Source organism: Apteryx rowi, unplaced genomic scaffold (genome assembly GCF_003343035.1).
Source record: "Apteryx rowi isolate R43461 unplaced genomic scaffold, aptRow1 scaffold_388, whole genome shotgun sequence".
Lineage (NCBI taxonomy): Eukaryota > Metazoa > Chordata > Aves > Apterygiformes > Apterygidae > Apteryx > Apteryx rowi.
In genome coordinates this window covers 356504-383646 of record NW_020450396.1, presented here as the reverse complement: position 1 = coordinate 383646, position 27143 = coordinate 356504, and the positions used below count along the sequence as shown (strand labels likewise).

Sequence of the window (27143 nt, the reverse complement as noted above, 5' to 3'; positions counted from 1 at the left end):
TTCTAAGTCTCAGTAAACTGTTCAGTTTTGATCTTGTGCCTCTACTCCAAATTAGATAATCTCAATATGTGTTTGGGTCCAAATTTTCAAACTTTCATCCCTAAAGTTAGTCACATGGGGTAAGAGAAAGAAAGGATTTGAATACCTCAAGGTTGTTTCAGACAGAATTTAGGTAGGTAAATCTGACACTGTGATGTAAAAATTTTCATCCTATGTTTTTAGACATATTCTATGCTGAACTTCCATTGAGTTCGACTGGTAAGAAAGCTAAATGAGAGTTGCAAGTGTTTTACTTCTCTAAAGTAAGGCTGCTTCCAAGAGCTAAGTATAAATTTATATGCTTCATCTTAATCATCTAACTTTGAAAGCCTTCGCCTTGGTTGTTCTTGGTTGTATCTTTCAAGTATGATAAATACAGTTTTCAGCTTTTTCTCCTAATTCTTAGCAGTACAAACGATGTGATTTCCTTAACTTAAAATTAAAAGCCCCTTAAGGATTTAGAACAAATATTTGAAATTCTTAACCTGTGTGCAGAAAAAATCAATGAACAACAAGCTTTCACTGAGCCTATGTGTGAACTTCTTATATTATGTGGGTAAGTACTTCAGCCCGTATTTTAGAGATTTTAAACACTGCTTATTAACATGTTCATACATTTTCTAAGGCAATTGACGTGTCTCTGTGAGAAGGCATCTACTGTATCACTCTTCCTTTTCATGTCCCATTCTTTCCTCGAGTCCAAGTTCTGTTGGCATGAAGGACCCATTTTAGCAGTTAAGTATCTGCAGAGCTACTTATTACATCAGTTAGGACTGTATTATAATTATCCTCAGCATGCTTGGAAGCAAGATTCCCCGATGTCGTTGCCTACAGTAAACTGTTCTGCGATTGCTGGCCTCAAGAGATTCAGCAGTAAGTCTTGCTAAAGTGCTCTGTTGTTTCAAACAAGCTCTGTAAGTGGGTTTAAATAAGTGGGTTTAAAACCTGAGGTGGTACAAAGAGACTTTAAGCTTTGTGAAATGACAAGCCATATTACAGAAGAGAAAAAAACAGCAACTGAAGGATTTGGGATTTATAATCTGCTTTAAAATATATTACATGAACTTTTTGGTATCTTCATTGTCACGCTATACTTCAAATTATTTGCAGAACAGGAAGCAGGTGTCATTCATACTTGTCCATAGTTTTCTTCTTCTTCCCAATAATTTAATAAAGTTACTGATGAAATACTTGCAACTACAGTTACTCTGGAATTTAATTATAATTGGTGAGAATATGGAAGAGAAAAATTATGGCAGACAGAAAATGAGTTGCATTTTAAGCCTGATATTCAAATAGTTTTTTACATAGCTTCCTCTCAGCTGCTAGCTATAATAAATATGTAACTCTTCAGCTGATCTTTTTGCTTTCTTGAGCATCATCAGTTGTACTGCTTTCCTTTGCTGCCACACAGTGGGGAATGAAAAAGTACGTCATGAAGTTTCGTTTTCTTCTGCGTGTGGCAGAAATGTGACAAAACTGAAAATAAGGGTGTACGGTAAATAAAATGTATTTGTGAATAGTACTCTTCATCTTTATAGCAGTTCAGCAAAACTTGTGGTTTCTGCAATGAATATATTTTGGAAGATTGCACTCTTGGGTTTTGCTTTAATTTTTGTATTACGGAAATTCCCCCTCAATTCACTACTACTTCATATGGCAATGAAAAGTCTGTAACTAGAGGGAGGGGCTGTTATTTGGAAATTCCTTTCAGATACTAAAACTCCCATAGTAGAACTTTCCATTTTTTTGTAACTACCTCTATTTCTGTACTTGTCTTCTTCCTACTTGTTTTTTTAATGTCTCTTTGTTTTTCCCCATTTATTCCATTATTTGCTCTCTCCTTTTTCTTCTGTCTGTGTTTACAGAGGCAAACCTACAGGAAAGCTGTTTCTGCACTATGAGATGCAGAGACCTAGCATAATACTGTAAAGTTTACAGTTAGAGATTTTTTTAGCGCTTACATATTTATTTCATATCTGAATGTTTTGCAAATGCTATTGAATTTGTCTTAATAACCTGTTTTTAAAATAAATTTGTAGTTGGGCTATTTGGAGTCAGTTTATTAGTTTTATTTTTCTCCATTTCTAGAGGTCTTGTCAAAGGCTATGATCCTTTTTTTATCTCTACACATGTCTGTTAATAGCCTAGCTGTGGAATAGACTGATACTGCCTAGGTTTCAGGATTTAATCTTCCACATTTAAATTACATTTGTTTGCTCGGATTATTTTTGTTGTACCAAATATGAATTATGAAAATATTATCTGTGAATACGTACTGCTAGTTGCCAAAACATAATTGCCAGATTATGGAAGTGGAACTTTCAGTGCAGAATCAGCATTGCAAAAAATATTTTTTGTCCTGGGAAAAGTGTCTTTGTTTGCAAAGAAAGTTGAGGAAAAAGAGAAAAGCTATTGAGCTTTTCTAATGGCTTGATTAAAGTGTTTTTTCTGTGGTGTTTTAAGCATGGTTTTAATAATTTGCTTATTTCATTTTGCAGGTTACCATTTCAAAAAAAGAAATTATCTGATGAAGTAAACTATTCCCGCACAGTTTCAAAATCAATTGCACAACTTGGTGAGTGTAGACTGATATGCCACAATGCCATCAGTATAATAATACGAACTATATAACTGTCACAATTTCAATTGCTTGTTGCTCTCTTAATGTTTAAGTCATTTCTTTCAATGATTCCATCAGTACTCTATGCTTTTTATTATTCAGAAAGCATTCTTATTTTGCTATGCTGCTAACTCACACATTAGCTAGCAGTTTCCTATTTGCTGATGTCAGAAGCTACGTGAGAAAACTTTATCATTACACCTGAAGAACTAAACTTCTCTGTAGCCTGTTTAATTTCACAGAATCACAGAATAGTTGGGGTAGTAAGGGACCTCTGAAGATCATCTGGTGCAACCCCCCTGCTCAAGCAGGGTCAGCTAGAGCAGGTTGCCCAGGACCATATCCAGAATCTACAACCTCTCTGGGCAATCTGTTCCAGTGTTCAACCACCCTCACAGTAAAGAAGTGTTTTCTTGTGTTCAAGGGGAATTTCCTGTGTTTCAGTTTGTGCCCATTGCCTCTTGTCCTGTCGCTGGACACCACTGAGAAGAGTCTGGCCCTTGTCCTCTTTACACCCTCCCTTCAGATATTTGTACACATTGATAAGATCATCCCTGAGCCTTCTCGTCTCCAGGCTGAACAGTCCCAGATCTCTCAGCCTCTCATCATATGACAGATACTCCAGTCCCTTAATCACCTTTGTGGACCTTTGCTGGACTCACTGCAGTAAATCCATGTCTTTCTTGTACTGGGGAGCCCAGAATTGTACACAGTACAAAATTTTGTTTTGTTCTGAGAAATTTGTGTATTATTGCAACCACTGAAGCCTGAGATAGGGGGAAAGACTTCATACTTCTCTGAAGCCAAATGGAAGAAACAAGTAAGACACAGTAACTCCTGACTGCCAGCTCAAAGCTTCAAAACCCGCAAGCCTGAGAACTGTCTCCCACAAAGGCAAAATAGAGCAAGTCAGTAGTGCCATGCCCTACTAGGGGCAGCAGTTCCTGACTTCTGCCTCCTGCTGCATCTGAGCTGTGAGCTCCTGTCTCTCAGGAATCTATTTTAATAGAGCTGTTGGAGGAGAAGGTGTCAAACTGATGTCTCAGTGTCATTGGACTCTTTAGTACCCGACTGTCTTGTTATGACTTTGCATATGACATTTGTGATTTTCAAAGAACAACACTGCAAGTGTTGTAAGTCAGAAAAGAATTCAGTACTGAGAAGGGGTGATATACCAGCTCACTTAATGGAAAAATTTAAATGATAGAGAGGTAGGACCTCTCAGAGGTCATCAGCCTGTCACGCATGAAAAAAGAACATCCTTGAAATGGATGAGAAAGATATTCTTCATAGAAATCTTCATTTTCACAGGCCCAAATAGATAGCAGAATGGCCTCTGAGTTTCAGATAGTTGCAGATTCTCTTTAGTGTGGCCTGTCCAAAAACACATTAAAATATAAAAGATAGTTTATATTATCCATGTTAGGCATCAGTGGCTCTCAATTGGTTTCTTTCTATCTATCTTGTGGAAAAGGAGCTCTTTTCTGTGCTCCCATTATGTCCTATCATATTTGGTAGAAGCAGAGTTACTAACATGATAATGGCAGCTGCCTAGTGTATTAGCTTTCTTGTGAGTAACTTCTGGAGTAACATCCAGTATCTTATAAGGATCTGTAGCCATAAAACAGAGGAGGACACTTTTTAATAAACCCTATGGTACTACTCCAAGACCAGTTTGTCCTTTTCAGTGTTGGAGACCCTGTCCCTTGAGTATTTTTATAATCAAACTTAGCATGAAATAGATTTTTAGGGGGTATGACCAATAAAGACAAAGTACTGTAATTGAAAGTATTAAGATGAATTTCAAAAACAATTATAAACTTTGTAAATTATTTTTTTTTGTTTCTGACAGGTTATTTGATGAGGGTGCCAAGCTCTCAAGTTAGAATACAAATCTGTAAGTGTATTGTTAGCTTTTATAATGTGGAACCACCGAAAAAACCACTTTCAGGTAAAGTACAGTATTTTCAAGTGTCACAAGAAATCAAATGTTAATTAACTCAACTACTTTGAAATCTTTAAATTTGCTATGGATTATAGTATTTATAACTATCATTACTATATCTCATTTATTAAATATACAGCATTGGCAAATATGCAATTAAAATTTTTATAGAAATGCATACTCAAAATCTGAAATTATCAGTAGACAGCATATGAATTAATATTACACATAAAGGGATTAATATTAAATAGTACCCAGAAAATGTGAGGTGGTCACAAGTTCTCTGAAGCATGGATAGTGGAGGAAGAAAGAGTAATTAGGATTGGAGTTATAAGAACGAAACGATTATCATTATCTACTTTGCATGTGTAGTCTGGAGAGAAGCAGCTCTGGTTTCACTTGTGTTGCTTGTGAAGGGTAGGTCTGAACCCATCTAAATTTGCTTCTGTCCATATTGTTTGGACACATTTGGGCACAGGCTTTAGAAAAATTCTGGGGTTCTTTTACAGCAAAACATTAGCATAAAACAAAAACATAAGAATGACCATACAAAGGTCAGTGCACTGTATGGCAAAGCAGGTAACAAGAGAAAGAATGTAAGAATAAGGCAAGCAAGCACACCATGATATTTTCCTTCAGTATGTTGCTCCATTTTCAAACAGTCTGTGTCTTAGAGAATTCCTAAAACAGAATTTATTTCTTTTATGCCTAATAGAACTTGATGGGTTTTTTATTCTGTGAGATTTTCTATCTGCTTTTTATAACCATTTACATCTTTGCCTTTCATAGCACCAGGAGGAAATTATTTTCACAGTTTAGTGTTATGGTGTGGAAGAATTATTTCTTTTTGTTTGTTTTAAACCAATTGCCAAGTAACTTTATATTATGTCCCCTGTTACTTGTCTTGTGAGCAATAGAAAAAACCTGTTCTCTATTAACCTTCTTTGTGCCACTTTTCATTTTATATATGTCTATCATATCCTTTCTTAGTCACCTCTTTTTCAGGTGAAGAGGCCAAGTCTATTTAAACTCTCTCTATAAGCTCTTCAAAGTTTCTGATAATAGTTGTTGCCCTGCTGTCTGTAATTTTTTTTAGTCTACTGTAGATGTGGGAGGCTGGAATTTCAAAGAGTCTTCTAGATGCTGGCACACCAGCCACTGACAGTCTCAGTTTTATTTGTTATTTTTTTCTTAACAATTCTTAATATTTGATTTAATCATTTGACACCCTCCCCTAGGATGTTGAGCTGGTATTTTCATAGAAGAGTCCTCAGAGTTCTCTTTCCTGTAAAGTAACAGCTAATTTAGGGCCTATCAGAGTTTATGCTTAGTTAAAACTGCCTTTCCCCATGTGCATTATCTGTATTTATCAGTTCTGCATGTCATCTACCGTTTGATATATATCAGGGGGTTTTTTAAAGCTATTTTAGATAAACTTTACATTTGCAAGTTAGAATATATAATTATGAATTTCTTTTCTCAGTGCTTCTCTTTCCCCTATAATTCAATAATGAAATAACAATTTGTATATGCATGGACGAAAGTAAAAACAAGGACACATTAGAAATTCAAGCTTGTAAATCAAAGGCTGGATTCACATATTTTAAGTAATATGGTAATAGAAGGCATTAATTCTCTAATGAGTAGGCTACAGAAAAGAGCTAGGTCCTACACCAAAAACATATCGCATGACCTGGACAAGAAATTTCACCTCACTATACCCCTACTTGCCCCTTCACTCTCTGTTAACTCTAGAAAGCAAATTATGTGTTTATATAGCATTTTAGTCCTCTGGAGGGTAAGCCTTTTGGATATGCCTTAGATACTATTAATATTCAGATATAAGAAAAAAAGCTTTTGTTGTTTATTAGAAATTTGTTTTCCATCAGTTTTAGGACTAAGGAAATATGAAACTCCCATCTCATTCCTTTTTTGAGAAACGGTGCATATTTTATGAAATAACCAAAATTCTGAATATTTACTGTATTGTAACTAAAGCTATTTTATGTGCAGGTTACCAGCTAACAAGTGCAAACTATAAAATTCAGATGGCGGAATTAGGAGGATTAGCAGAAACTCTTGTTTTATCACTAGCATTAGTTGAAAATCAACTTCCTGAGAAGTTATGGGTACTGAAAGCTCTGCAGTATCTCTCCAGCTCTGGTTAGTACAAATTAATCTTTCAGCAATCTCATTACTTCTGATCTTAGATTGTTTGTTCTTTGAACATGTCTGAAACAGTTACTGACCTACAGGGAATTAATTATTCAAATTTTCATAATTTCAGGAGTAAATTGCAAGCTTATGCTTAAGGCCCAAGCAGCCAGCAGACTCTGTGTGCATCTAAATGATGCTGATCCCTCTGGACAGCTGGTATTCCGTTCATCAGAAATCCTGTGGAAGCTATTAGAAAACACCTCAAAAGAAGAAGTTGTTAATCAGCTCAGTAGCTTGGAATGTGTACAGTAAGTACAGTGAAGCATTTTATGAGTTAATATTATAATTTTGGAGACATCTAAAGCATTGCTGTTTTGTAGCATTTAGTTTGAAATGAGTTAAGAGAAAGAACAGAAGGGGAAGGGACATCTCCCATTAAGTCCTCATTAAGTTTTACACACCAGAACAGATCAGACCTTATAGGCAAGCAGCACATGATTTAGACCATTTAGATTTTTTTTTCTATTTCAGAAAGTTAGATAGCACTATGGCCTGTCAGATGCCAGAAAATGACGTGTGATATGAGAGGTGCCTGCCAGGTAGCTTACAAACTCTGTGGCCGGGGCCCTGTTAAGAGCACTTCTAGTCAACTCGAAAAATACTTTGTTGTCAAGCCTCTCTTCACTTTATGAATCACAGAGATCCACCACCAGTTGTTTCTGGTATATGGCAAAAGGGAAGTCAAGGTGCTTTGCTGCATAAGTGCAGGAGGTATAGCCTTAACTACTGCTTTGTATAATGCAAAAGTTAATTGTACCAGTTTCAAGCTCATGTGTCAGGCCTGGTAAGTCGGTATGACTGCACTGTTGGAGTGTATAATATATGAGGCTTAGATCCTCAGCTGAAGGAAATACAGGTTCTCTCTTAGTGAGTTATGCTGTTTTCACTATTTGGGATTAGACCATCTCCTCTCAGTAATCATTCAACTACATCCCATTACATGTTTCCATGTTTGAATAAGTGTTATACCTATCTATTAATTCATTATAGTACATATAATGCAAGGTGAAATTTGAAGTATGAGTAACCTTGCATACATGCTTAAATTGGATTTCTAGTAGTATACATAAGAATCCATTTCATAGTAAAATTTTAAGTTACTTTTCTTGTAGTTGAACCCTAAGGCTTTGAAAAGTATGATACTGAAAGGGTATTCACTTATGCTAGAGCTGTCTAACATAAAATACCTTTCACTTTTTTCTAAGTGCTTTGAAAGAAGTATTTGTACACCTTTTCATGAACAGTTTCCGCAATTATGATCGTCAGCTAAGAAATGACCTCTTGGTGATTGCCACGTTAGTAGCTGAAAACCTTGCAGCACCTATGATTGTAAGTATTCACAGTTATATCCCAGAGCCTAATAACTTTTCCTTTGCTGTTATGTACTCAGTATTTTACCCCATTCAGGTTCTAATATTTGTTCCACTCTGTCTCCGGTGCATTGTTCTTTCTTAGATTTGCTGAGCAGGAAACATTTTTCCTTCCTGCAATTCCCTCTAACTCAGAGAGATTTCAAATCTGTATACCATCGACCTGGAGTACTAGCATCAACCTTATTTGATACTTAAGAAATTAAACTAACTGTATTCATATGCAGAAATTAACAGAATTCCTGTATTCCTGTACAGATTCTCAGATGTGCCATTCTGTTACAGTGAGTTTTGCACTAAATCTTATTCACTGTTTGGAAGATGTAGTAGTACAGACTGTATGCTGATGGCCTAAATTCAACTGAAGTACCCATGCCTCGTAACCAGAGACAAGAAGGCTCCTCAAAAAAACAACTCAGAAGCTCTGAAAAAGATGCTGCAAAGAGAATTGCCTAGTTCCAGTTAACAAGAGGCACATAAGTTCTTTCTAACCTAAATGTAGCCCTAAATGCATTATCACATTAAAAAGTAGGATATGACCCATTCTTCTGTAATATTCCAGAATTTGAGGAAACTGTATAGAAGTTTTTATATATGTTTATGTTCTTTTACTCTCTTGTTTTACTCCTGAGATTTAGAACTTCAAATGAAGTTGTGACATACTGAATAATTAAGCACTCAAATTCCTGTTTATATAGATCTATTAGCTGCTGTTTTGCAGCTTGATCAGAAATGGATTATTTCCAGGGAATTCGTATTTACTTCAGTAGGAGTGTCCCAGTTGGCTCTATTACTAAATAGGTTTTATAATCTGTAATGAAAGATGACAGATTTTCATTCAGGTTTTCTATTTTCTCACTAACCATTTTATAAGGTGTGTTATATTATTGCAGCAACATATTTAAAATCTAAAACATTCAAATTGTTTATCTGGCTGCAGAAACAAAGCAGTTTTGTCCTACAAGATAAGTAGCCAAGACACATTATTTTAATTCTGCATACTGAAAGAAAAAAAATGTTTCAATACGTAATAAATGTTTCCATTTAAATTCTCTATCCTCAGCTTTCTTAGAGATTTTACGTCACTTCTGGAGAGAAGGTATAAGGTGTAAATATCAGATAGAAAAAAATAACATTACTATTGAATCCTGTCTTGTAGAGAACACCAGAGAAATTTTCATCAGAACTTTATCTTTTTTTTATTAACATACTGTCCAAGCAAATACAGAAACCTCAGGCTTATATTTGACATAATTCAAAGATCAACACAGAAATCTGAGCCTTTGAAAGGAAAATGATTTTCTCGTCACATGTAAATTGCAAAATATATGTAAAGTAAGGCTTATAATGGTATTAATTATACTTATTTCTGTGTTATAACAAAACTCTCTGTTTAGTAGTTACTTAGTGTTTTCCATCAGAATTTAATACTGCAAGCAATAGTAATCAGTAAGGTGAAAACATAAATAATTTTTAGTGTAATCAATTGGTTTTAATTAGCCACTTTGCAGTGGCTTTGTAGAAGGGGTATGATACCGTGTAGGCTAAAAATAATGGGAAAATGTTTATGTGCTTCAGTATTTTTTATTTAAAATGACCTTTGCCATGTTTTTCTGATTGTTAAAAGCATTTAGGTGTGTTAAGGGGCTGATCAAATCTGAGCCCTTTTGGGAGGGGATGCATCTAAAAAGCTGCTGCAAAACTACTGATCTGCTTGATTCTGCAGGGGTGGTCTGTGCAGAGTTTTGAGCTTTGCTCATGTCGGGAGCTGGCAGAAAGCTCTGTAGTGGGTTCACCAGTGTACTGAGGCCAGGATAATGTATTTGGCGCTGAGGAAGAGCAGTGCCATGCCAACCATGTTTATATGGCTACAATCACCTCAGAAACAGAGCTCTTTTGCCTCTACTGCATTGTGTATATACCCCCTGGCCTTGGCCCTACCCGTGGTTATATTATACATAATTGTCCTGTTGGCTGTCTAGAAGCTGTGAATTACTACATTTCATTTTCTGAACTGCCTCTTATAAACATTACAATATGAAATATTTATAAATGCAGGTTGTTCATTCATGCAGTTTTCATGTGCTTACTTGTAAGCGCACTCAAATTGAACACAAGTGTATTAATATACACAACTGAATGCACGAAATTGTATATACTGGTGACCCTGATAACAAACTTACACGTGCACAAATGCATTTTAAAAAACATAACTCTAACTGTACTGGAGAATACTGTTTTCTTGTGTGGTAGATTATAGTAGTGAATACATAGATTTGGGGCTTCCCTGGACAAATTGATGCTTGTACAGAATGAGGCATAGGTTTAAGTAACCCTTAGCGTTGTAATTAGTATTGTACGATGTCCAAATGGTTGATCTCTTTTTTGATAAAATTCTGAATATTCTTCAGGAGGATAGATTAAACTCTGATGTGTTCTGAGGAAAGAAGTAAAACTTAAATAATCAGTTTTAATTTCATTGTAATTTAATTTAATTAATGTATTTATTTTGAATGCCTATTAGGAAAGTGGATTTACAAAGCAGTTAATAGTGCTTGCAACATTTAGTGAAGGTAAGAGATTTTATACTGGTGTGATACAAATATTACTTTATAATTATAATATTTTAGCTTTTATTGAAGACTTTGTTGTAACTTATCTACAATTTCTTTTACAGTTAAAATCCCCAACCCCTTGGTAAAAGGTCTTAAACTTACCTACTCGTATGAGGACTTTGAGCTGAAGAAGTTACTGTTTAATGTAATAGGAGTCTTATCTAAAGACCCATGTGCTGTACAGGTAAATTGTAACAAAATGGAACATACTGTAAGCCAAAAAGGGGCCAAGAATTACAGGGATATTATTTAGCTGTCCATGTGACATGGTTCAATAGATAACCTGCTGTTGTCTAAATCAGGAATTCAAAACTATACACCATACATAGCTTCAAGTCAAGTCCTGCTGTTTGAAAGCATTGTACGTTTCCAATTTTAGAAAAGCTACAAACCTAGACCATGCTAGAAAAATTAGCTGACAAGTGACTGCAAAACATTATTGAAATACAGGTGAAGATCAAAAGAGAGTTTCATAAACCACAGTCTGTAGGAATGCTACAGAATATAAACAGACTTTGTCTGTACTTGTACTGTTCCTGACATCCATTCTCAATAAAAGATGATATTCTTAGTATAAGCCAGACATATTTATGTTTGTTGTTCCATGAATATTCTAGCAGTCTAAAAGGACCTATAGACAGAAAGAGAGCTGTAGTGTGCATTCAGAGGTCTCCCACTCTGGAAAATTGGGGGATCAAAACAAAGGGGCTTACCCGCTCCACAGTTTAGACACAACGTTGTTGACTTACTGTGTGAACTGATAATCTTGCCTCACAGTAGAAATATAAAATATTATTTCACTTAAAAAATGTTTTCCTTTAATGTGCTGTCAATCACTGAATTAATCAATTACTATGGACTGATGCACTGTCTATTGATATGCTCATATTTCCTTGTGATTAGGTTTTGTCAGTATTTGGAAAATCCTTCCTACAAGCAAATTAGTGTATTTTAAATATTTCAAAAAGGTGATGGCAAAAAATAAGGCTAAAACTATTTTAAAGTAAAGTTGATTCATTGTTTCAGATTTTTCTTGTTTGCATGTGAAGCCTGTAACTGTATTTGTTCTCTTTGTCTTTTGACTCTACAGCTTCTCAGTGAAAATGATGTGATGCCAGCTTTGCTTTATTATGTAAAACCAAATCAAAAGCCTGGATTTCATGACTGGTCTGCTGCCCAGTACGAAGAATTACAGCTTCATGCAATTGCTATTTTAGCTTCAGTGGCTCCCTTGTTACTAGATAAATATTTGTCCTGCCAAGCGAATACTCTCCTCCTTGTGTTTCTAGAGTGGTGTATAGGTCAAGGTCAGTAGATGTTCATGTCTTTCATACAGAGTTACCTCAAAACTCAGCTTAACTGGACTTACTTTCTTTAGCAGGTAGGAAGAATGTAAAACTTGTGAACTTGGAATTATTCTTTTTAAATAGGTCACGTAGGAAACGAATCTTTTTTTAAAAATGAGCCATAATAAATTTTTCTACTGGAGGGTAAACTGGTACCTCATTCCCTATGTACCACTATACTGGCATTCCTTCAGTTGTGCAGGCAGTCACACATTTTTACTGTTCATGTTTTAAGCTAGTCAGATGCACTTACTGTGGCCCTGAGTCCAACCAGTAATTCCTGCCAAGAAGCAGGATATGGTTACTCAAACTCAGAGTTGTACACAGTAAGACAGCTTCCAGAATAAAGCTTATTTGTGGCCATCAGCTAAGAGTAGAACCTAAGCGAATATATAATTAACTGCACCTAGTCTTCATGGATTGGTTTCCTGTAGATGGATGATTTTCACCATAGAATGGGTGATTTTTCCTATGAACAAATTTTAATTTGGGTATGACTGAAATCAAAAGATTGTTTTTACCTGTCATGCTGGAGAAGATATTTAAAGTTTTGTACATTGCTCATTAACGTAGTAAAGTTTAAAAAAAAAAACAAACCTTGAAATAATTTTAAATGTTCATCAAAATCATACCTTTCTTATGAATATAAAAAGCACAGCCCTTCATAGAAAGGCTTCTTATTAGATTGTTTTAAACAAGAAGCCTTTCTAACATTAAAAGAATTTTTTCCTTGTTTGCTTTCAACTTACTTTCATTGGTAAACCATAATTTTTTTCCTTAGCACATTATTATTCTGAATATATACAGTCTGCCAAAGAAAATACTCATTGTGATTGCTCCACAGATCCCTTCTTTGGTCAAGGTAACAGTTTCCATGGAACAGGTGGTCGTGGCAGCAAACTTGCACAAATGCGCTACAGTCTGAGAGTACTGAGATCTGTTGTGTCCCTTTGTGATGATGCCGTGAACCTTAATTTATGTGACCAGGGAGCAATTAGCCAACTACTGGGTAAAGCACAATTTGTATTGCTGTACTTAAAATAGTACATTTCTGTTGACAGTAGGACATGTCCATGCTTTTTCTTATGCTGTGGTTTTAATATGTTACTCATTTGACTGAAAAACTGAAGAAAGAAGCTAAAACAATTAATATATTGATTTGATTTTTAATATTGTGACACTTTAACATACAGAATTGAAGGAGTTAAGCAAAGCAGAAAGCTGTAGAAGTCTAGGTATATAACTTAAGAGTGAAAGCTGTTCCTATTCTCTCCTGCATTATACTTAATATTTGTTACATCTTATTTTCACTGTGTTAGCCTCTAGGAACTTCAGCCATAAGGAATAGTCTTGTTGTACTTGTCTACTACAATATCACTTTCCACAATTCCTCTTTAGAATAGAAGGGAATTAGAGACAGAGAATTTAATGAGAGTAGCGTTATGAAGAATAAAAGCAGAGTAAAACTACTCAACCATTGTTCTTGTAACTCATTTAGATCGTTTTCTTGTTCAGTAACATATGTACTGTTACAGGTTATTGTGAGTGCTGATACATGTTAGGTTCTTTTCTTAAAATAATAAAAAGATTCCACTGCTCTGAAAAAAATCATACTGGAAGTAATAAAAAGGTAAAGTCATTTAGAATTCAAAGAGTATGTTATAATGGAAAGCCTAGAAATAAAAGATTTTATGTTTCCAGTTGAAAGCTGATCTCTGGTGAAAACTCCATGAAACTTTCAGATTTTAGTGAAAGCAAAATTTGCACTATACAGATTGAGGCAACTTTTCTTACTCCAGGAGAGCTCTCTATCTGAATATCCTCTTTCAGATAGTTGCAAGGCTGATTCCCTCAGCAGTGGTGGCATTTTATCTCTCTCCCACATTTCCACTGTCAGTACAGATGTTTGTGAGGCTGTATGGTAGAGAATGTCAGGGAGTTCTTTGCCTTTTTCTAAGGGTTGTTTGATCCATATCAGTTCCCAGTTGCACTGGCACAATGCAAGAGGCAGCGTGGAGAAAGGAACAAGGGGCTGAAAGTGCTAGCAAAAGTCAGTGCAAGCTGCTGGCTTTACCTCTGCCACCAAGGGCAAGGTCCGTGAAACTACAGTGTCAGAGGGCTGTGCTTCTGTAAGCTATTGTGACACACAGGAGATAAAACTGAATAGCATGAGTAGATTCTCTTAGAAATCTTTTGGGGTACATTTGTTTTTTTAAAAATCAGCTGCTATAATAGAACTTACATAGACTTACATATAGGACATTCACATGTATAAAATATATTCTTTTATAGATATCCTAAAGTATGCAGCAAACAAATCTAAAGAAAAAGAAGATGCCATTCTGCTGGAGATCCAGGCTGATATATTATTTATTCTGTCTACTCTCTGTGAAAATGATCTCCACAGAAAGGTTTGTATCTTTCTACCTCATACTGCGCAGAAAATGTCACAATGATGTGGTACGTTTTTATTTAAATGATACTGCATTTTTTTTCTTCAAAGGCAGATGTCCATTGCAGTTCATCACTAACAAGTCAGGACTGATAACTGGTTTCTGTGACAGTGACAGTTAAAATACAAAATCATTCAGAATTCCTTTAGCCAGTGTCTCACCTATTTAATTGTTAGTTTACATAGTTTTAAAAATGAAAATGTAAAAATGTGCTAAGGAATGGGGTTATCAGATAGGAGGAAATAAGAATCTCTTTTTCTTACATATAGCGTAAGGAATATACCCTACTCTAATGAGTGGGGCAAAACTATTACAATATAAATATTTCTGATTTTCAATTTTCTTTGTTTTTTATTATATGTAGTTATTTAGTAAATATTATTTAAGAAAAATATTGCTTTAATTAATGTCCAATTAACAGGAACTCTTTGGCTATGAAGGAGTGGATATACTTATCTTGTTCATGCAGATGGATCCGAATAAGTTATTTAGTGGATTAGGCCACAGTCGACTTCTTCTCAGTGCACTGGACTGCTTGTGGTTAGTAAAGTAGTATTTTAGCAACAGTAACTCTTAAAAATTGGAGATCTTCTATTTTAGGTCTGCAATGCTATGGTCTTTTCTCTGCACATATAGGCCCTTCTGTTTAAAATGTGGAAACATCCATTATATAGTTTGTCTAGTTAAGAAATTATTAATGGAATATTTTGCATGTATTCTGTTCTAGATAGGGCTCAGTAAGACAAGCTAACTCCCCACACAGCAGGCAGAAGAATGACCGCCCTGAAGCTTCAGTGCAGAGTTACCTAAGAGTTCCTAGAGGAGAGGTGCATGGTTAGAGCCTGTAAATAACTTTAGAGGAGTAAATAGAAGGAGAAAATAGAGTGATAGCAGCTAAAAACTATATAAACACAAGAAAGGTGTATATAAACTAGCTGTATATTTAGCTAGAAATTAAAAAAAGATTCTTATCAGAAATGAGATGTTTAGAACACCAATACATATGGTGACAAAAATTAACTTGTTTTAAGACAGAACTTGTTAAAGATACAAAAAGCTAAATGATATGTTTGTCTAGGAGAAAAAAATGGGCTCTGTGATGCAGGAGATCCATTCCAGACCAGATCATGAAATGAGGAAATAAGAGAAGGAAGAAAAAGTGTCATGAATGCAGGTTTTATGATCATTATAAGCTGGGAGAAGCCAGCACTGTTGCCAAAACAAACAGTTTTCCATGTCTCATCCCCTCCATTCTGCTGGCAGAAATACTCATGCAGCTCTGCAATGAATCAGATCAGGGACATGATCTAGCTGAATACGAGCCTATTTTACTTAGTTAGTTTTAACTCAGATTTAACTCTGATCTGAGTTAAATAGAATTAGATTGAATTCTAATCCAATTCATTGTGAACCTGTCCAATTTCTTGGGCTGCTGCAAGGAAGGTACCAGCCATGGGAGAAGAAGGAGCAGTCAGGTGGGGTATATTAGTTATACAGTGTAAATGAAAAAGGTATTTGTAAATGTACAGATACAGGCATGTGAAACATAATTTTTCCACTCCCTAGAAGTATTAAGCATAGTGCATACCAAATATTTTTAATGCAACTCAGTAAAATAAATGAGATGTTTCTAGAGTGTTTTAAAGCATAAAAGTGGTTCTAAACACTGAAATTATTTCTATTTAAGGTCCTGTGTCATTGGATGTTACATTGCAGAGGATTCTTTTCTTGAAAAACAGGGCATTTTCCTCCTCCTGGATTTGTTGGCAGTAGGTATTTTTATTATTGTTGTTGCAGAATAAAACAGCAGTACAACATGCATGGAAAATTGCTACATTTTTTTGTCATGGTATCTCCTGGAATTATTACAATAATAACATGAAGGCCAATGTCTGTAATTCCTTGAAATAAGAAGGTAAGCACACAGCTCAGAAATGATTGGACAGATTTTCCATGTATCTTTTTTTTTTAAGTAAGTATTTGGCAGATGTAGTTTTAAATTAATTTTAAAAATAGTCTTTTTTAATAGAAGATTCAAACTATAGTTTCACTTAGGATAACAACCCTGTTCAGAAAAGCACCTAAGTTCTTCATGTGGAAGTCAGTAAGAACAGAGCTAGTATATACTTCAAGGCTTTACAAGTCCTGATGTTCAAGAAGTTACTTGTACATGTACCTAGGATGTATAGCTACTTTTATGGGTCTTGGATGTATGGCTGGCACAGGCGTATCACCTCTCATGAAGCATGCTCCTTGCTTGTTCCATTCCCCAATTATTCTCACCAGCCACGCTGCCAGCCTCTGATGCCTTTGCAGTGCAAAGCTGCAGACTCTCTACTACTCTCATCAGCTTCTAACAGATCAGGTCACAAAATAGAACAGATGCTCTCTGGTACTGCTCAGCCACTGCCTTCTGAGTTTGTTTCTTATAAAAAAAAAAAAATCCTTGGTAGTAGTACATTCCCCAGAAACTTCAGTTCTCCAGCATGTTAGCCTGGAGGTGCATGTACAGAACCTATTATGTAACTCTATACACAGGTATTTGTATCTTATATGATCATACACCTGTTCCCCTCCCTTGATTTATCAAACTTTGCATGGCAAGGCTGCAGAAATTTGAGAGATTTACAAGTTTATACACCAGTTTTGTGCAAATAGTTGTGATGAAAAGCTTGTAAATATTTGATTTAACATTACAGGATTTTTCTTACTTTCTTTTAAAAACTTTCACTGTGTTATGGGCAACTTAAAACTTTTCTTCCTTTTTCCTTCACTAAGTTAAAGCAAAAGAATCTGTGCAATATAATTCTTGGAATTCTGGTTGAATTTTGTGACAACCCTAAAACCACTTCTCACATTAGTACCTGGCGTGGAGAGAAGGATCAAACAGCAGCTAACCTTCTAATACAGTTATGGAGACAAGAGGAGTTGGAGCTAGGAGTCAGACGTGATCAGTATGGAAGGATTGTTGGTAAGCTTTATGATAGATGTGAAACTGTTTGTGAGCAGTTGCACTGAATAAAGCAAAAAGGAATACGCTGTCCGCTTTGCAAGCTGAATCCTGATGAAAGTGAATTACAGTAGTTACGGTGTTATGCTATAGTTCCGACCAGATCCATATATATCCATATAAGGTATTTTGTTAGTCTTGCCACTAGATGGCATTTTCTACGTTAGGTGGACAATAGAACCGTAACTAATGTCCTGAACTGCCTTTTTAAAGGTGGACAATCAAGCTATTTAATTTTCCTCTGTACATCAGTTGTGTTTCTTAACAGAATTTTCCTTCATCACAATTATAAGTTTATTTGCAGATATTTTCTGGAGAGCTTCCCCACAAATGGCATTTTGCTTTTGTATACTTTGTAAAAAGAAGCAAGGTGAATGTTACGGTATCACAAATCTTTAGTCATGGTAATTAGTATTTCCTTGCCCAAATTATGCTTGAATTCCTGGCCAAACTGTGGAAATGATTCACATTAGTGCACAAAAAGTGAGATGGAACTGACTTCTTTCACAGAAGACATCCCGGGAAAGGACACTTCAGTAGCAGCCTGCTAAAGCTCCTTATGGTTTATTTACACAGATAGCTTTTCCTCCACGTTTAGTAACTTTGGGGACATAATACCTCTTCCTTCTTCTTCTAATCTTGTTTTGTGTTTTGAAATTATTAGACATGAAGAGACCTATTGTTAGCAGCTTGCAGAAAGAGCAAGAGGTCATCCCCATGCCTGCCAACTGTCCCAGCTTTGCCATCATAGAGATTTCAGAAAACATAAGGGCAAAACTGTATTTATTATTATGCAAACTAGGTAAGACAAATGAATTGCCTCCTGTCATTAATACCTGTCATTAATCCAAAATTGAGGTATGTGGTCAACATTTTATTATTAATAGATGCTTGTTCATCCTGTTCTTAAAAGCATCTATTGAGGATTTTATGACCTCCTCAGTGCTTCACTGTCCTTACCATAAGGAAGATTTCTCTAGAATCAAGCCTAAAATTTGCTTGAAATTTGCTGTAATTTGCTTTCCTACTCACAACACCTACTTTTCACTTATTTGAACACTCTTATGTTTCATCTCAACCTGTCTTCTCTGGATTAAGATGTCTTAATTTTCACAACCTTTACTCATAAATCTCATTTTCCAGAATAATCTCTGATCATTCTCATTGATTTTGTTTTTTTATTTTTTCTTGTGTCTTTCCAATTGGTTTGCATTCTTCCTAAGCTGTAGTATCCCCAAACCAAACAAAATACTCCAGCTGACACCCCACCACAGCCAAAGAGAACTATATCACTCAATTTGTGTTTGCTCTTTTCCAGTCTGTCCCCCACAGGTTCAAAGATGATCAGTAATACTTCTGAGATTGCTTCAACCAGTTCCCTGAGTACCCTAGGGTGGATTTCCTCAGTCCCAACTGATTTGAAAACATCTTTAATTCCTCTAATAAACTATAGCCAGTTCTTTCTCTGTTGTAGCCCAGGTTCTTACATTAGTGTTAATTATGTTAAATGTTGGATCACAGCTGAATTCTCTACTTAACTTTGAAGCAAAAACGCATGAGCTTATGTTCCGGCTTTCTCCTATTTTCACATGTACCTCCATATACTTATATACATTATAATGTCTTCTGTGATGTACTGAAATGACATGGAAGTGGATAATTAAAAAAGGAAAGATTTTTATAGTCTTTAGTGAAGTCATGCTTTATAACAGCCTGTGACATGACAATCCAGAAATCCAGCATTAGTCTACCTGTATTTATGTCATTTCTTAACTTCAAAATGTGATGTAATCATACTCTAATAAATATGTGCTACATTCCTAGTTACCACACAGATGGTATAATGAAATCTGTAGTGAGTTTTGATACACTATTTAGATATAGTTCAAAAAATTTTTTGAGTATAATTGACATTCAGCATGCACAAAATGAAGCAGAGTCCCGGTAACTGTACTTCTCTTTCTTATTCTTTTATGCACTTAGTAGAAATATTTTTTAAAACGTGGAGTCATCATGCTCAAGGCATGCAGGTCTATGAGATGAAGGAGACCCTCATTATCCAGCCTTGAAACAAAGTACTGGAGACCCTGTAGTACGTTTCTCCTGTTGGCTGCTTTGCAGCTAAAGCAAAGTATGTTTGTGCTGAATTGCTTCTTTAAAAACAGTGACCTGTGGACTTAACTGTTTGTCTGCTTTAACTGGAAGAACAAACTCTCAAAAGCATAGCAAATGCAGTACTGTCCTGGCTTTACAAGTGATTGGAAGGTCACTGGAGCCACTCTAAAGAATTAGAGTGAAACTATTACAAAGAAAATAGTTACTTTATTACCAAAAGCCTGCTCAGGATTAGTGTGACTGACTTGTGTATATATAATGAAGACTTTTCCTGTGATTATATGACAGATAAGATGGTGTCTGGTTTAGAATGTTATATTTTAAGATAAATAGATTATGCTGTTAATACTGAGATGATTAATGTTCTTTTAGGTTTTGAAAATTTGCCTGGCTTATCTGCTAAGGATTTTGTCACACTTGCTATCATACGTCGTTATCTTGACTTTAAAGTGAGTATTGTGGAAAAAATACTACTCCTGTATCTGTGTTTGCAAAAACAGCAAATACATCTCAGGATACAACAAACATAACCCTTCAATAGCTAAACAAGTCACCCATAGTTTCACAGGGAATACGAGCCAGAGTTACCATCAAAAGAAATAGTCCCACCTCCATTGTTCCAACACTCCCCAGACTCTTCCTTTGTAGCACTGCAAGTGTTCGTGACTGGGTAGTGAATCCGACCAGAAACCAATGCCAGTTAAAAATAACTCGGGGGGGNGAAGAGGTTTTATCTGTTTGCAAGCTCAAGAAACAGGAATGTGCAAGGATAGAGGTAAGCAACTGGGAAAGGGCTGGAGAGCAAGGCTGCCTCTTTGTGTAGCAGGCCAGATTATGTATTTTTTTGGTATTAAAAATGGCATTAAATACACATTTTGATAAAGGTTCTTTCCATGCCTCCTCTTTGTGCCCACATGCACTATCCATCCATACTATCAAAACTTGGAGTTATACTGCTGCGGCTACAAGAAATAAGAATAGGGTAACAGGCTTTGCAGGGGCCATCCTACTCAAAGTATGCTTCAGTTTGTGCTAATCTTTTGCTTAGGTACAAAGTCTGCAAGAGCTTAATTGGATCTTTAGTTGATAGTTCCAAGTTCCATTTTTGCCTCATGTTACAATTTGCTCTGACAACATGCACAATTTGAGATTTTATAGAAGAAGTCAGTAAAACACATTTTGCTCCTGTGATATGGCATCTCTCTGTTTTTCTTCTGAGTTTCCATACTTATTGGCATTCCTGTTACTCCTTTGCAGAGTCAAGCTTGAATTGCTTAGGAAGGATAACTGTGAATGAATTTGGCATAGTGTTACTGAAGTCTAACCTTGCATTACAATTCTGGGAAACAAAACAACAATAAGGGATATTATTGCTGTATTATATTTTGAATATCTGAAATAATAGAAATAAGAGATAAATATCAAATAGTGTGCTGCATGTTTCACACAGATTGGAGAGGTTTGGATTGAACTGTGTGCAGAAATAAAAGAAGAATTCAGGCCTGTCACTTCAGATGAGGAAGCCTTGAAAGTTATTTCGGAGGTAACAGAAGATGTTGGAGGAATGGTTGTTGCTCTCCAGACTGAAATGCTTGAAAGTCAACAGTATCAAGAACTCCGAGAGGAGGAAAAGGCTTATACAAAGGTAGAACAAGGAATTTTATACAAAGCCTGTGTAATTTATTTTGTCAGTCTATATAAAGATTTTCTTATACATGGGATTCCAAACAAGATATAATGTGCATTATTTTAAGATATTTTTAATCTCTCTCAGCAGTAACATTGTAATTTTAAAATTTAAGTTAACCTTAGTTCTCTCAGTTTGTATAATTTTGCTATTATTTAGAGAGTAACATGAAAAAATGAAGCAGCATCATAAAGGAAGCACTATCATCAGTGAAGCATCAGCAATGGTACAATGACAAGCGATCACTGTGTTACGATACAAGTGGCACCTGTGTTTCATCTGTAGCAGATGAGAATTTAAAGTAACCATTGCAACTAGATCTATTTCTTAAAATGAAACATAAGTCTCTCTTTTAATTCCAATTAAGCTCTGCTAGTTGAATATTCACAAAGCTTCATTATTTCAGAAAGCAGGGCTTTGTGCTTCCCAGCATGCTGAGAATGAGCAGAGTATAGGCATTGTCTAGCTTTGGTTATAAGGCAAGGATCTGGCATGTTCACACATCTACTGTCTCATCCTCTGCCTCATTCTAAGAAATAAGATCAGTTGGTCCAATTGTCTAAAATCCTACACTAGTGTTTTGGGGGACTTGTCATACATATGCGCTTTCGTCACCAGAACTGATTCCATCTATGTGATTCAGCACTTGAGAGTGAGCATATACAGGAAATATTCCTGAAAGAGCAGGGGCTATTTCAACACCTGTGTTGGAGGAAGGGAAAATTAGCTTGCAATTAGTTTGTTTTTAAAGGCAGTGCATAATTGAAGTTTTTAAAGAATAAGTGTATCACTGCAGCATTTTCATTCAATCTCAGGTGAGAGAGGTGAACTAAAGGGGCAGAGCTGAATGTGCTGTCCAAACAGCACAAGGAAGGAATTCAGGAAAGCTAATAGGAATAGGATTGTGTTACATCTCCTAAATCTCATTCACATTACAGATTCACACTATCCATAAGCAGAGGGAAATGGTAAATAAATCTTGGGAAAACTTCTTGACTCGGACATCGAACTATGAGGCACTGAAGGTAAGAAATTGGAGTGATGAAAAGAAATTTACGTTCGCAGTGTAGTTATAAGAAATGGGAAGTTCCAAACACATTTCTTAATTATGAGTATATTCAAATAGAGGCTATTCTAGATTTTATATTCACACAAACGTAGTAGAATGAACCATAGCATATATTGGCAAAGCTATGCAACCTTTGAGTCTTCCACTCTTCTGTTTACGGTGACAACTTGGGGATCGGCATTCTTTATGCTCTTAAAATTAGATATATGAAAATGTGGTTGTCCTGAGACAGTTGAAACTAAAAAGATGGTCATTCTGACTTTTCGTTATTTTTCCTGATACTTCATCCCCATTTTTAGTAGAGCAGACATCTTTCAACATAGGAACTATTTCATGATGAAAGGATTTTCTTTTAGCCATAGTTACGTGTTTCCAAAATACCATAAAAATATTAGAATATTGGTTAGACAACTAGTGTAAGTTAGGGAAGGAATAAAGTCAAACTTAAAGAAATGTTCTGCAGCTGAATTTAATTTTTCTTCATTTCCCAAAGGACATACAAAGGAAAATAATTTTTGTAACATAAGAGCGCCTCCCTGGCCTGTAGTAAAGATCTACGCTAGAATTAGAAATCAGAAAGGGCCAGAAAAAAAGATTTGGGGAACTACAGGCTGGTTAGTGTCAACTCAGTCCTTGGAAAGATTATGGAGCAAATCCTCCTGGAAACTGTTCTAAGCACATGAAGGACAAGAAGGTGACTGGGAACAGCTGGCATGGATTTACCAAGGACAAATCATGCCCAGCCAACATGGTTGCTTTCTATGATAAAATTATTAGTTCTGTGGAGGAGGGGAGAGCAGTGGATGTCATTTACCTTGACTTTAGTAAGATTTTCAACACAATCTTGCGCAGCATCCTTCTAGCCAAATTGGGGAGATATGGACTACAAGTTAGATGAAAATCTGGATGGATTGCTAGGCTCAAAGGACAGTGGTCAGTTGTTAAAGCTTAACTGGCAGCCAGTTATGGGTGATGTTCCTAAGGTTAATAATAGGGTTGATACTGTTTAACAACTTCATTAATGACCTAGGTAGTGGATCACAAGGCACACTCATCAAGTTCATGGGTGACACCAAACTGGAGGAAGCAATCCATATGTTGGCAGCTAGGGCTGCCATTCAGAAGGACCTTGAGGAGCTGGAGGGATGGGCTGACAAAAACCTCATGAATTTGAAAAGAAAATGAGAAGTCTTGCACCTGGGATGGAATAACATTGCCATGCATCATTACAGGCTGGGGACTGACTGGTTGTGTATCAGCTCTGGAGATCCTAGGAGATGAGTTGAGCATGAGTCAACAGTGTACTCTTGTGGTGATGAAAGCTAACGGCATACCAGGCTGATTTAGAAAGAATGGAAGTGATTATTCCTTTCTGGCACTTGAGAAGCCATGTATGTTTATTCTGTTTTCAGGCCCCCAGTACAAGAGAGAGTCACAAACCAGAGGGAGGGAGTGCAGCGGATGACCACTAAAATGATTAGGGAGCTGGGACACATGACAAATAAAAAGAGGCTGAGAGAGCTGGGTTTGCTGAATTTGAGGAATACTCAAAAGGAGCAGCAAGTTCAGGGTGGCTCCACCGGAAGAAATGAGCCATGAGTCAAGGGCAACCCCAGCACAGGCAGCACCCTCAATAACCAGTGCACAGTCCCACTGTATCTGAACAAGGCAGCTGATCAGAGGTTCTTTTCGATCTAAATTAAGCTATGATTCTGTGTGTAGAAATATTTCCTCATCTTAATGAAATGATGTAGTTTGTTTTTTTCCTAATTGAAATATCCTGTAAAATGGAATTCGGGTCAGTTGAATGCTTCCAGTTTTTTCTTTAGTGATTTGCCATCAAAATTGAAAGATACCTATAGAAGGATGGAATGTTAGTGGCCACTCTTATCTGATACATAACTTTTTGTTGTAAATACATAGACTTATTCAATTTGGGATGAATCTGCTACTCATGATATTCTTGATAGTGGTACTTACTATTAAAGGCCAGCAGAAATGGTCCCTCCTTATTTTGTTATTTTATTTGTACATTTTCTAACAGCAAATGATAGAATTCATTCTGATTAAAATAAATTTGGTTTTTTTTTCAACTTTCTTTAGAAAGCAAAAAGGCTTCAGGAAAAATCAATAGAGGCTTCCAGATCTAAATCAAAGTCTCAAAATGTAGCAGTCCATTCTACTGATATTAAAGGCCTTGGTACAACAGTAAGTAATCCCAAATAACACTGGTTTATTTTCATTAATATGTAAGTGGTTTAGGGTTTATTCTGCTTGTATATGTGCTGCTCCTTACTCTTTCTTTTAATTTTTATGTTGACAAACTCCAAGTATGTAAGAGAGAATCTTTATCTCCTGTAGCTGAAAGTTCTTTAGGGATGAAAAGAAACAGTGTCTGCAGGAAAAGGCACTAATAAAAAGTCTTTTATATCTCTGTATATCTTACTAATTAAGCCTACAAAGACCATGAAAATGTGGTGCAAAAACTCTTGATAGAGGAATTGCCTCCATCTTATTTTTAGATATACGCACAAGGCTCCATCCAGTATAATGGCAAAGCACCACCAAAAAAGACATATCCTGACAACAGGCAGCTGGTCAGAATGAGAATCAGATCTGAAAGTTACTCAGAAAAAAGTGTGAGCAAGGTGGTCCCTATGTTACTTGACAAGGACCTCTTACAGGAAAGCCTTTCATGAAAAGTGTGCTGAAATCAAGACCTTTTTCATGTAGTGTTGGGTAAATCTATGCAATCCCTAATCCAGTCAGTAAAGGTGTCCTTTCTAGTTGCTGACTTTGCAGATAACCTATCCATTACATCTGCAGGGAAGATTTTTTTTTCTCATTTCTATCTCTTAATTTAAGCATGAAAAGATACAAGCCATTGTCAAGATCTTGCTGGGGTATAACAGTGTATCTGGATGCTGAGTTTTGACAAACTGGGGTAAGACAAGGCAGAATTTCCATTCCAGTCAGTAACTGCTTTTGAGCTAGCTGGGTGTTTTCTATGTAAGCATCACAGCCATGGAGCACTTTAAGGAAAGGGGTAGCTTGGTGGTGGCTTATAAGGAGTTACTCCTACATGTGAGGGGAAGCAAGGAGAAAAGAACACGAGGTGCTTGTTTCAAACTTTAACAAAGAGGGCTATTATTGTGGGCTCTGGAGCGTGAATGAGTAATGAATGACAAGTAAGGTGGCTGCATCCTGTAAAAGAAAAGAGGCAGTTCGTGTTTGATGCGATGAAGAAAGGATGAGCTTAGTATAAAGAAAGGGGATGATTTCAGAGTGCTGGAGCAGGAAAATTATCTTTGCTCTAGACTTATGTGAACACATATGAAAAGACATATCTGTGAATGTAAGATGAAGTGGAATAGAAAAAGATTTATTTGCATGGATGTGTCAGTATGACTGTTCATCAGACATATTTTACAGAAAGAATCTGAAAAGTTTACATGCAAACACCAGTATTCTGGAAACTGTTAGTAGGGAGAAATATGTAGTTGGATTTTACGTTAGAGACTTGGGCCTCAAGCCAAAACTATTCACTTCTTTGGAGGGAGAGGATTTAACAAGAAAGTATCTTCACAGTTCTATAATCAATGTTTCAACAGCTGCAGACAGAAACAAGGAAGAGGTTAGTCCATTTTGGAGGAGTGTATTAAGAAAATGAACTCATAAGCAACATCAGATAAAATTCCTTAGCTACCTTGCCTGGAAGAATTACAAATGACAGCTATTGCTGGCATTTTTTTTTCATGAACCAGTCGTCTTTCTGCCTCTGCTAAACATTTTCAGTAGCTAAGATGCTTGTTGCCAACAAATTAAGATCATATAATCGAACACATGAGCCACATGCACTCAAAGAGTTGCACAGTTTGTTTTAGTAGGTCATGGTTAGAAGACAGAGGTGTCATTCAAGGATTTTTATTCAAAGGCCTGAACATATTCAGTATAAAGAATAGTAATAAGACTGAAAAATGTATGTCTCTCTCAGTCTTGGGAGTCTTACAGTTTTCCTGAAGCAGTGGGTATAGGCAATTGCAGACTGAGAGAAGCAGCTTGCACACACGCATGTGCATCTCTGTCTCACTCGCTCTTTCTCTCTCTCTAAGTGCTAAGATATAATGAAAATCTGAGAACAAGAACCGTGAATGACATTATGTGCAGATCCCAGTAACAGAATACATTGCACAGTAACCTATTGTAATAAAGGCTTGGCTTTCTTTTCATCTATTCTTAAGATCAGACATGAAGGCCTAAAAGAAAAGTACATAAAGGTACCTGCTGAAAAAACACTTTTGCTTTTTCATTGATGGGAACAATTTGTTATTTTAGTAGTTTGAGTGGACCTAGGTAACCTCAGCATGCATCTCCACCCACTGAAAAATATTTTCAAGAGACCAGCTCATGATTTAACTCTCATCGTATTTTAAATACTAACATAAATGTCAAGCAATTGATTTGTTTTGTTTTTCAGATTGGATCTGGTCACTTAGTAACTGTAGAAAGTACACCTTCTCAGTTAGTTGGAGGGCCACTGGCTGATACAGACCTTGCTGTTAGAAAGCTCTCTGTTCATGGAGGAGCCTTAAAAAAGATCAAAAGAGTTAAAATGTTGGACTCATTCAAGAAAAATTCGATATCTGTAAAATAA

General features: G+C 36.1%; 1 protein-coding gene across 1 annotated transcript; it reads left to right on the top strand.

The window, feature by feature from the left end:
* Positions 1–514: 514 nt before the first annotated feature.
* On the top strand, positions 515–27143 carry CFAP69 (cilia and flagella associated protein 69). Its single transcript, XM_026074410.1, has 20 exons — positions 515–595; positions 2541–2617; positions 4515–4613; positions 6621–6770; positions 6895–7072; positions 8030–8153; positions 10719–10767; positions 10872–10993; positions 11900–12116; positions 13018–13164; positions 14448–14566; positions 15030–15148; positions 16296–16377; positions 17387–17579; positions 18283–18420; positions 20106–20182; positions 21184–21378; positions 22359–22445; positions 24593–24697; positions 26967–27143. Exons 1-20 carry the CDS (start codon positions 570–572, stop codon positions 27141–27143), a joined length of 2481 nt encoding a protein of 826 aa, XP_025930195.1. The 5' UTR covers positions 515–569.